Source organism: Sinocyclocheilus anshuiensis, unplaced genomic scaffold, assembly GCF_001515605.1.
Source record: "Sinocyclocheilus anshuiensis isolate Anshui unplaced genomic scaffold, SAMN03320099.WGS_v1.1 scaffold71, whole genome shotgun sequence".
In the NCBI taxonomy this organism is placed as follows: Eukaryota; Metazoa; Chordata; class Actinopteri; order Cypriniformes; family Cyprinidae; genus Sinocyclocheilus; species Sinocyclocheilus anshuiensis.
Window position 1 is genome coordinate 648,245 of NW_015548203.1, and position 11,651 is coordinate 659,895.

Consider the following 11,651-nt stretch of genomic DNA (forward strand, 5'->3'; position numbering starts at 1 on the left):
GTGGTGACTCTTGATGCACTGACTCCAGTTTCAGTCCACTCCTTGTGAAGCTCTCCCAAGTGTTTGAATCGGCTTTGCTTGACAGTATTCTCAAGCTTGCGGTCATCCCTGTTGCTTGTGCACCATTCCTACCTAATTTCTTCCTTCCAGTCAACTTTGAATTGAATATGCTTTGATACAGCACTCTGTGAACAGCCACCCCTTTCAGTAATGACCTTCTGTGACTTACCCTCTTTGTGGAGGGTGTCAATGATTGTCTTCTGGACCATTGCCAAGTCAGCAGTCTTCCCCATTATTGTGGTTTCAAAGAACAAGAGATACCCGGAATTTATACTGTAGGGATGGTCATTTAATGAAACTCAAATGTAAATATTCTAATATTTTGAGATACTGGATTTTTGACTTTCATGAGCTGTAAGCTCTAATCATCAAAATTAAAACAAAAAAAAAAACGTTTGAAATGTTTTACTTTACATGTAATGAATCTAGAATATATGAAAGTTTCACTTCTTGAAAAAAGTTAGGAAAAAAATGAACTTTTTCAGGATTTTTTGAGATGCACCTGTATCTAAATCCTAAAATATTTAGTTAGAAGAATTTGCTCAAGTTGATATGTCAATAATTGAACAACACATTTGCATGTTCATGGTTCACTGAAGACATGGTCACATGACATGCATTTAAATAAATATTTACATTTTTTATATATTAATAATACAATACAAACTTTGTTTTAAAATCATTTATTCATTTTAATTTTACACATGATTGAGGTTTATAAGCAAACATTAATTCACTGATGTATTTTAAGCTTCTGTAAATGTTTTGTTTCAGATATTATGTCACATTTTCACACTAAGTTCAATATTTATAAGTTCATACATTTTGACTTGATGCCCAATGATGTTTGAACTAGACCAAGTTCTGAGTTACACACAACTGGTGCAACCGGCCCCAGGCCCTCAGACAACTCAGTTTTGACTGACAGAATTAGAACATCTATCTTTATATACCTTCCCCCAATGCGCATTCAATTATGAAATAAATTTGTAAATTTCATTGTGCTCTCAGTTACCAATAGGAGAGTTACTCTCACAACTTTTAGACAGAATCTACACAATTCAACAGATTCTATATCCAAAATAAGCAGAGAATCTGATTTTTAATAACAACAAATGACAGTCTGTCGTGTTGATTTGCGTAAACAGGTTGGCCAGTGTTTTGAATAAGTAAAAGGTTTAGGTTTACATTCTCTACTCACCTGCTGTATTTTTCCGCAGCTCATCAGAGAGTTGGTAGTTCTGTGTTCTCAGCTCCAAGAGCTGAGCCTGATGAAGCACATTAAAAGATCAATTAATATAGCAAAACATACTATTTGTGGTAACAAGGTATTTGATATACATATTATTGATTTATGTAAACCAGAAATAATGACCACCTAGACAACAAACCATCACACGGTCTCTTTTTATGGTATGAATCATGTTAAAACGGCGGTTTACAATGTATTAAGAATTTATTCACGTAATGGAAACATTTAATTAAAGAGTCTGGTTGCTATGAAACTGAGTAGATGATTCTGGAGTTGTAAACAAGGTGATGCTGAAGCAAAACAACTATTTAATAGCCTAGCATTCACACGAAATACGTTTAAAGAACTAAATGCATAACGTACAAACCCTTTTATTGTGTAGAAAAGCAATAATATCAGCTGTTTGGTGTGCTAACTGTACTAATGGTTAGTAATTACAGGTTAGCACATTGTTATTATATGTCACAAACTCGCCATATACGTTAGCAGCTATATTCCATGTCATTTCAACAAACGGTCATTCTATTAGCGTAACGATTACACACTTAATGGAAAACATCGTAATTCTCCATTAAAATAATTTTTCGGCCTTATAACAATTAGCTTGCAGGCTAACGGCTACAGCTAACAGAGTCCCAATCCGCTCAGATGGACATCAACTTCAGCTATTAAATAGACCCGTTTGCACATATTCTCAACCGAAATTACTTCTACACAAGTTAACGATCTCGTATGTGCAATACAGGTTGTATCCGATGTCAAATCCAAGCGCAAATAAAGAGATTTGTACCTGCATACGGTGGAACTCCTCTTCTGACAGTGCTTGCGCCATCTTCAATACAGCAAAACACTGCTGGACAGAATACAAACTCTCTCTGTCTGCTATTACTGTGTTTTCTGTCAACCTTGTATTTGCAAATTAACTGTCATTCTGATAAGATGAAGAAGGTTAAAGCTGCAGCTTTCTGATGTCCCCCATCTAAACGCTTTGGCTTGCTGACAGAAACCGCGCTATGTGTAATGTCTGCACTTGTCCTGTAGATGGCGCCCTAACACAATATATTCACTACTGTAGTTGTTGTGCCACGTGACATGGGCTGTGGCTCAAAAACCTAGTGAGCTGACTACCTAGACGGCACCTGTGGGCCCCTATGCTCATTTGTCCAAAATGAGTTGCAGATACAGATGGAGCATTCACCACAGACAATCTAGTGACAAACCATTCATATAACATGTGCATGTATTAAAAGCAATAGCATTTTTTTTAGTGTTCCAATGTGACCTAGCTATATTATCTAAAAAAATATATATCTAAAATCCCAAACAACTTCTTAACATTTTGTGTGACAGATTGACATTTTCATGGTTGTGAGTGAAAAGGAAGCGGAAAAGCATATATGACTTCTTACTGTTGTAGGAACAGATAAAAGGAACACATGATACTCTGATAAGGTTTATAAGTCAATGAACTTTATTGTATCTGTAGAATAAACATCAGTAACCCTGGAAACATCTGAGTGTCACATGAGTTAGCCATTTTTACCAGTCAATAATTCTGTAATTTGATTTAAAATGGCATGAAAATTCATGCTGTTTGTGAACATCATCTTAGCAAAACAAGCAACATATAAAAAGCAATAAAAATAACTTTGTTTTATATTTCTATTACAAATAAATGCTTTCCACACAAACAAGCAAGAATATTTAAGCAGCACAACTTTTTTCAATATTATTGATCATAAGAAATGTTTCTCACCAGCAGATCAGCATTGTAGGATGATTTCTGAAGGATCGTGTGACACTGAAGACTGGAGTAATGCTGCTGAAAATTCAGCTTTGATATCACAGAACTAAATTATATATTAAAATATATTAACATAGAAAACAGTTGTTTTAAATTGTAATATTATTTCACAATATTACAGTTTTTACTGTATTTCTGATCAAATAAATGCAGCCTTGGTAAGACAATTCTTTCAAAAAAATTGAAAAAATCTTACTGCTGCCAAATGTATGATTTTCTAGTTTCTACTAAGTTAATACAAAAGCCTGACATTACAAATTATGCTATCAGCAGAGCAATGCATGTAATGTTGAACAGAAAAATGAACATGAATTGAAGAACTTTTAACTGCATTTAGTTAACACGCCACCTATGAACCCAGAAACAAACGTGCATGCAGTATATTCAATGCAGCCACATTTCCCATTTCATAACCCACACAATTTACCATATAAAACATGGAAGTGAAACAGCAACGTGTGTGTTGGCCGGTATGTTACTCAAGGCTACAAGAGAGACAGAAGCCCAGTGTCTGATGTATTTGGTCTATCTGAACTCCCCCTGTCTGTGGAGCTCCTGCCGGGCTGCGGGGCACTGGAGTATTTTGGGAGGTGACAAATAAAGAGACGGTCCTCTTCCTTTTTGATCCATCGCAGCAGTTTAGTGAGTTCACTGATAGCTGATTTCTTAGTGACGAGCGGAGTAAAGCACGCGAACATCTCAAACTTGCTAGTGACCTACAAAACAAGAGAGAGTTTAGGAAATACTGTACATACAGTATTTAATACAAATATTATACTTTTTAAAAGTTTGGGTTTGGTAAGATATTTTTGAAAGAGTCCCTTATATTCTCGCCAAGGATGCATTTATTTATTCAAAAATACAGTAATAGTGTGAAATATTATTACAAATAAATAATTTTATAAAAGCAAATTTTTATTATATTATATACTGTATATTATATAATATTTATTTCTGTGATGCAAAGTTGAATTTTCAGCAGCACATGATCCTACAGAAATCAATTTAACATGCTGATCTGGTGCTCAATAAATGTGTATTATTTTATTTATATCTTATTATATTTCTTAAATATTTCATCATTATCAATGATGAAAACAGTTGTGCTACTTAATATTTTTGTGGAAACTATGATGCATGTTTTGCAGGATCCTTTGATGAATAGAAAGTTCAAAGGAAAAGCATTTATTTGCCTTAAAAAAAATAAAAAAAATAAAATACAATTAATAAAATTCACTTGTCATTTTTTTTCATTTATTCTATTATTATTATTATTATTTCTTGTTGAACAATGCTCAGTTCTATTTCTTGTTGAACATTTTAAACCCAGAACATCCTGATCTATTGAAGTTGTCTTGATTCTTCTGAAAACATACCCATGCCAGCAGAGTTTCTTTGCCTGCAGAATGGTAGATGAGTTTAAGTGGCTGTGATGTACTGTGGATCCAATTGTGCATGTTGCGATACAGATCCAGCAGGCGTATCCTCTCTTCCTGGCTTCTGTATGCCACCTCCATCTCTGGGCTGAGTGAAGTGATATTAAAATAAAGGCATCATATAGCACGCTTACAGTGTGTACTGTTGATTACAATTCACTAAGATGTGTGACCTGGTCATACCAACTAAATTATTACAGTGGCAGAGATGTGTCTTATATAGATACATAGATAGACTGTCAATGCAGACCAGATGATGAAAAAAAAACTCAGTTTCAGTCAATTTGAGATAGACACAGTTTAAACCTGTTTCAACACATCATGTGGTCTTTGATGCATCTAATCATTTAGTTGGCCTTATTTGCTTGCATTTTTGCATAAAAGGCACCTCGCAACTGTGTCTGCTCAGGGTCTGAAACATTTCAGCCATGTGATTAGCTGAATCAAGTGCTTACTGTTGCAGAATTCATGGCAAAGTGGTCTAATCTTTCACAGAATGTGGAAATCCTGGCTTACAGGCCATCATTTATCAGGATTTGTGAGCCATCTGGTGTTTCTGATGGCAAAAAGAACCACTGATTCAGACAAATGAGTCAAAACGTTAATGATTTGCCCGTTTGCTTGTGGTTTAATGCTTTAGTGACACATTTCAGCTTGAAGTTAATATTAAACTGCATTAACATTAAAGTGCCCCTATTATGGATTTTTTTAAATTACCTTTCATGCAGTGTGTAACACAGCTCTAAGTGAATGAAAACATCCTGCAAAGTTTTAAATCTGAAAGTGCACCGTGTATAAAGTTATTGTCTCTCAAAAGAAAGAGTCGAGTCTGAATAATTGAAAGGAGTCGTTTTTAAAACGAATCCCAAGCCGTTTCATGTTGACGTCAACATGAAACATTAGCATATTGCCCGCCCACTTGTTGGTTTTTTCGCGTTGGTCTGAATGAAGATGCAAATTAATTCTTTGCCACTAGGTGCCGCTTTTGGAGCGGTAAAATAGCGGTTTCCCCAGTAACGGCTGTACACAAAGCAGCACTGCGCTTACAAACGCTGCTTTATCAGTCATTACTGGCATGATGAAATGGAAAGTAAATCGACCAATCGGACCAATCACCGCAGATTACCGTCATGCAATGGAGGGGTTTGGAAAAATGAATAGTTGAGCGAATCGTTTGGGAGTCTTGAGCAAGTAAGGTAAAAATAAATGCCATATTATAGACAACGAATGAAACATTAGCATATTGCCCGCCCACTTGTTGGTTTTTTCGCGTTGGTCTGAATGAAGATGCAAATTAATTCTTTGCCACTAGGTGCCGCTTTTGGAGCGGTAAAATAGCGGTTTCCCCAGTAACGGCTGTACACAAAGCAGCACTGCGCTTACAAACGCTGCTTTATCAGTCATTACTGGCATGATGAAATGGAAAGTAAATCGACCAATCGGACCAATCACCGCAGATTACCGTCATGCAATGGAGGGGTTTGGAAAAATGAATAGTTGAGCGAATCGTTTGGGAGTCTTGAGCAAGTAAGGTAAAAATAAATGCATATTATAAGACAACGAAATTGTTTTTTGACCTTGCATGCATGTCAACCTGTTGTTGGGGACTCCCAAAACCAAAATATGAACCTTTCATTGCCCATAATAGGGCACTTTACTTTTTTTTTAAGTTGTAAATAAAAGTAAATTATTGGAGTCTTTCTACTTCAAAATTCCACATTTAATTTAATTTGACTTGCCATTTCTTTTTAACTAATAGTGAAATTTACATACAAGAACAGAGTCAGATCTGAATACTTCCTGCTTTTGAAAAGACTTTTTGACCAGGAATCTATTCTTATTTGTTATTATTGCCATAGCCTTTAATTAATTCATGTTAACTGGCATCCAAATAAGTTTAGAATGAATTACAATTAAATTACTTTAATTTAGCTATTTTTAACATTATATTTCCTATCCATGAGGCCTAGGCAACATCAACTGGAGAGGAAAGTTCAACCATTTTCATGAAAGCCAATGAAGGGGAAAATTTTTTGAGTTTGGATGATGAATTGTGCACAATAAGACCATGAACATGCAATAAGAAAGTAAAAAGGGACTATTTTAATTTCATATTGTCATTTAATGACTCGTCATAAGCTACTCACCATGTGAACTGTGGCAGTTGGCGATGGTGGTCTAGCACTTTTGAGGGCTTGTAAAGGAAGTGCTTAAGATTAGCTACACCGATATCGTCAGCGTAGTAAAACTGAGTGTTTGCCACCCACTGCAAGGCATTCTGGGATGCGAAAGCTTCCTCAATTTTCCTTTTGCACTCTGCCACGGCATAAAACGCTTCTTTATCTGTAGACAGAAGAACAAGGCATACAGTACATTCTGGAGGGTCTAGATACGCCACATAAGCATAAAAGTAGCAGTCGTGATTGAACAGAGGCAGGCAGATGGGCGTCCATATCTCTCCAGCCTGAAAAGCAGAGGAGGCCCTGATCAGGTTGCAGAGGAGATGAAGGTCTCTGGGTTTTAATCTAGCGTCCTCCAGGACCGTCTTCTCCTGAACGACGGAGACAAGTCGGTTATTGGCAATGAGAAAAGAGAAGACCAGATTCGGGGTGACGGCTTTCTGTAGGATGTGACTGAGGGCGTCTCTGGAAGAGGAGGGCAGAGGCAGGCATTGGACGGCCGACAGCATGAAGCTGGGATCAGAATCCATGACATCGAGGAGGCCGTCCAGAACCTTCTCCGAGCCAAACAGCAGACGCCGCAGGTCAAAGTTCCTCTGGCGCTCAAAGATGTGGTTTATGCTGGCCTGCGTGAACATGCTGACTATCTGATGATAAACATGGAGGAGCTCGCTGCGCAGCTGCTGCTCAGACTGGCGAGTGGCAGACACGGATACAAGGACCAGTGGACCCTTCTGCAAAAAGACCACCGTATGCTCATTTGAGGGAAACAGAGGGAAAGAACAGAGTAATATTAGCTGTTGTCTGTCATTATATATATATAGGCTCACCAAGTCTGCCGTAAATACAGTAATATTATGATATGAAATATTATTTCAATTTAAAATAACTATTTTATATATTTTATAATTATTTATATAATATAACCATTTATAGTAATTTATTTCTGTGATGCAAAGCTGAATTTTTACAATATTCATTTGAAATATTGATACAATGCATCACAATATTCATTAGAAATATTAATTCATTTTAATATGCTGATTTGATGCTCAAGAAACATTTATTATTATTATCAATGTTGAAAACAGCTGCTTTATCGATTTATGCTGGCCTGCGTGAGCATGCAGACTATCTGATGATAAACATGGAGGAGCTCGCTGCGCAGCTGCTGTTCAGACTGGCGAGTGGCAGAAACGGATACAAACACCAGCGGACCCTTCTGCAAAAAGACCACTGTGTGCTCATCTGAGGGAAAGAACAGAATAATATTAGCTGTTGTCAGGTCAAATTGGTCCAAATTAATTTATATATGTATAGACCCTAATTACATGCAGAATGTAAAGATCCAATGTAATCTTTTCTGTGTTGACACCAGATGTTCATACGTTTGTTTTTATATATATAAATATTCATTTGAAATATTGATACAATGCATCACAATATTCATTAGAAATATTAATTCATTTTAATATGCTGATTTGATGCTCAAGAAACATTTATTATTATTATCAATGTTGAAAACAGCTGCTTTATATTTTTGTGGAAACTGTGATGCATCTTTGTCAGGATTCTTTGATGAATAGAAAGTTTTTAAAAAACAGCATTTATTTGAAAAATAAATATTTTGCTGTCGTTTTTGATCCATTTAATGCATTGAATAGTATATTTAAGAGATTAAATGTCTTAAGCCCTTAAATATTTTATATAATTTATATAAGATTAAATGAAATATTTTATGTTGTCCAAGAAGAAGAATGTACATTTCAAAGTTTACACAGTAAATTTACATGTAAATATATATGAACTTCAATTTTAACCATATATTTAAAGAAGCTGCATGGTTTCAAAGAAATGTACAGCCTGAACCTTTTTTAAGTTCTTTTGTTCTTCAGAAATGTTATTTTTGTCGTTGTTAAACTATAGGTGCTGCAAAGAACCTTTATGTATTAGACAGTTTAAAAAACCTAGATGAAGATGGTGCATCTCACCTGAAAAAATAGACTGAATCATGTTGCCTCCAGCCTGGACGAAGGAGACCAGCGCCATCATGACACCCATGGTGGAGGAGAGGGCCTCCTCATTGCCATAGCGCGAGTAGATGGGCTTCCCTGCCTCGCTCAGCACAAACACATGCTTCCTGTGTTGCCTCCAACTCTCTGACATTATATCTTCATTCCTATAAGCTAGACCTGGGACATCCACAGCGGAACCTGCCTTTTTCTGCCCATTGAAGTTCGCCTGGGCCAAAGTAGATGGAAAATTACCAGTCTCCTCTATTAAGGTGTCCTCAGGTTGAAACTCCCAACTTCCTCTATTGTCGCTCCTGTGCATGTTGTCTGTTTTTCATTTCCCTCAAAGCGAGAATCTTCTGGACTTGGTGTTTTTTTTGTTTTAAGGCTGCAAACACGTGTTTTATTGATGTCACACAATGGATCTCTGTGGCTCTCCATTACTCAGTCTGTAATCCCAGAGGTATCACATGATGCCTGGGGATCAGAGAGCGGTTAAAACTGTGTAATAGGATGAACATGATGCTTAATTTCTCGCTGAAATAATTATTTCTAACTGATCTGTGGCAGTGCTGACTTAGAGGAGGTTAAAGTGGGACATGAAATTGATTGAATGCTAAAGCACTGTCAAAAGGAGGAAGCAGGCTAAAAACAAAAAGATGCCATCAAGGTTTACAATCAGGAGTATTTGGAGAGAGTTACAGATCAGTTGATTTAACCATCACACCTGCCTACATTTGTTGATCATACTATATGTATTAGCTGCAAATTGTGCTCATTTAAATATGTCACTGCTGCAAGAATGATTTGTGATCATAATGATTTGCATTGTGGAATCAGTCACAGAGTTTTATTATAGCTGTATAATTTCCACACACACACACACATACTGTATTTTCTATCCCCTTACCCTAACTCTACCCCTAAATCTACCCGACAGAACTTTCTGTATTTTTAGATTTTCAAAAAATTTAATTCTGTATGATTTATAAGCTCGTTTCCTCATAGGGACCAAACAAATTCCCCACAAGCTCAAAATTTACTGATCCTTGTGGGAACATTTAGTCCCCTAATGTAGGGAATACCAGGTACACGCACAAACACAAACATAGTACAAAGTTAGCATGGCATCATCGCAATTGCTATTTTCCCATAGACTCCCATAGACATGCATTGCATACCAAAAATGTCCATAGTAAACATAATTTGTTCCGAAATACCTGCTGCTGTGACTGGTTCTTTTGCATAAGTGTAATACATTCAAACTGTTAAAGATATTGTAATTCATTTCATAATTTATGAGTGACTGACAATGGTGGTTAATATTCAATTTAATAATAAATAAAACATTTTTGCAGAAACTGTGGTTGAATTACTGCATGGCAAGCTGTTTTGGGTTTGTTTGTGTTCTACAACACAAAGACAGAAAGCGGATCAGTACAGTTAAGTGCAACATTTTCACCATGTGGAAAGTTCCTGCTTGGTGCTTACAAGTTCACAAATCGTAATTGTGACATTTTGGTGCGTTCACGTGGTTTTGGTCGCTGGATATTTCTCTTTCTATTTCACTTTCCGATAAAGACAGGAATGATTTAGCACTAATGCAACATAATGAAGCGCAAACGATGTGCATTGTGTGACTGTTGCGTTTTTCTGCCGCCACAAAGGCTGATGGGAATTGTAGTTTATGTTCGCAAGACTAGCCTCACACAAATCCAATAGTATCAGTTGAGCTAAATGAGCGCGTAGTAGTGTCTCCCTTAACCCTACAGGTGAGGTTCTGACAGCGGATTGGCTGGAATGATAAAGCGGGCGTGGCGACGGCTGGTGATTGACACACCGCTGTACGTGAAGGTGACCAGCAAAAACACCAGCTGGAGAAACTTCTCTGTGTCAGTTTTGCTGCCTGGATAACTTTACTAAGACGGAAACGGAGCAGTTCTGCTGTCGAACGATCGTGTATTACTAGTTAAGATTGTACAAGGTGTCGAGTATCAAAAAATGACGGAGTAAGATGCTGGAGAGAGTGATTATATGGTGATGGAAGCGCACCTGTTGAGGTTCGTGGAGCGGGTCGGCTGTCTGTCCGACACTAATGACAGCAGTGGAGATCAGCTCATCTCCACAGAGTTCAACGTAAGTCCTACACTTTTACACGAGCTTTTTAGTTATATATATTTATATCTATATATTATTTAACAGGTAATTATATATCAGTTCAAATAAGATGACACACAATACCATATGTTTTTGGATAGCCTACACTGTCATATTTCTCAAAGTTCCGTGATTGAAAAACCACACTTGTCAAAATGTCATTTTAACATCCTTCTCTTTGTGAAACGTTTTGCTTGTGAAGTGAGTTGTGCCATCTTTCTTGGTACTATGGTAATCCCATGTTTTTGGACTCTACTTTGATGTTATTTTAAATCTTACAGAAAATAATGTGCTGATACAGTGATGATACCATTTAGTATATAAGTAGCCTACATGGTGCTCTCAGGTACTTCTAAAAATGCCATGGTTTTACATGGTACATGTCAAAAACATAGTATTACCTTGGTAATTTTGGGTACGGCTTTGTAAGTGAAGTTCCTTGGAGTAGTAGCCTATGTAAATACCAGATATGTGACCCTGGACCACAAAAGCAGTCATAAGGGTCAAATTTTTGAAACTGAGATTTATACATCATCTTTCCATTGATGTATGGTTTGTTAGGCTATAGGACAATATTTGGCCGAGAAGATACAACTGTTTGAAAATTTCGAATGTGAGGGTGCAAAAAAATTGTAATATTTAGAAAATTGCCTTTAAGGTTGTCCAAATGAAGTCCTTAGCAATGCATATTACTAATCAAAAATTTAGTTTTGATATATTTACAGTAGGAAATTTACAAAATGTCTTCAT

At 36.6% G+C, this 11,651-nt stretch overlaps 3 protein-coding genes across 5 annotated transcripts in view; 1 reads left to right on the forward strand and 2 right to left on the reverse strand.

Annotated features, from left to right (window-relative positions):
• gripap1 (GRIP1 associated protein 1) overlaps window positions 1-2,324 on the reverse strand; it is a 63,247-nt gene extending 60,923 nt beyond the window's left edge. For both annotated transcript variants that reach the window (XM_016440123.1, XM_016440122.1), the window contains exons 1-2: window positions 2,103-2,324; window positions 1,262-1,328 (exon numbers count right to left, since the gene is read on the reverse strand). In XM_016440123.1, the coding sequence (XP_016295609.1) occupies window positions 1,262-1,328; window positions 2,103-2,144 (109 nt within the window). In that variant the 5' untranslated portion in view covers window positions 2,145-2,324. The remainder of the gene's footprint in view (window positions 1-1,261; window positions 1,329-2,102) is intronic.
• A 1,042-nt stretch (window positions 2,325-3,366) lies between these two features.
• Window positions 3,367-10,382, reverse strand: mon1ba (MON1 secretory trafficking family member Ba). Its single transcript, XM_016440128.1, has 6 exons — window positions 10,236-10,382; window positions 8,724-9,221; window positions 7,847-7,980; window positions 6,700-7,358; window positions 4,493-4,640; window positions 3,367-3,832 (listed from the first exon to the last, which is right to left on the reverse strand). Exons 2-6 carry the CDS (start codon window positions 9,064-9,066, stop codon window positions 3,602-3,604), a joined length of 1,515 nt encoding a protein of 504 aa, XP_016295614.1. The 5' UTR covers window positions 9,067-9,221; window positions 10,236-10,382; the 3' UTR covers window positions 3,367-3,601.
• A 215-nt stretch (window positions 10,383-10,597) lies between these two features.
• LOC107653414 (tyrosine-protein phosphatase non-receptor type 18-like) overlaps window positions 10,598-11,651 on the forward strand; it is a 19,808-nt gene continuing 18,754 nt past the window's right edge. For both annotated transcript variants that reach the window (XM_016440125.1, XM_016440124.1), the window contains exon 1: window positions 10,598-10,880. In XM_016440125.1, coding sequence (XP_016295611.1) covers window positions 10,779-10,880 — 102 coding nt within the window. In that variant the 5' untranslated portion in view covers window positions 10,598-10,778. The remainder of the gene's footprint in view (window positions 10,881-11,651) is intronic.

Bases quoted from the DNA above. Each gene is read 5' to 3' on its own strand.
- mon1ba (XM_016440128.1), bottom strand. From the start codon at position 9,066: ATGCACAGGAGCGACAATAGAGGAAGTTGGGAGTTTCAACCTGAGGAC. The intron at 7,981-8,723 runs GTGAGATGCACC...TCTTTCCCTCAG, and splicing joins GATTCAGTCTATTTTTTCAG to ATGAGCACACAGTGGTCTTT. The intron at 3,833-4,492 runs GTATGTTTTCAG...CTTGTTTTGTAG, and splicing joins AAGAAACTCTGCTGGCATGG to GTCACTAGCAAGTTTGAGAT.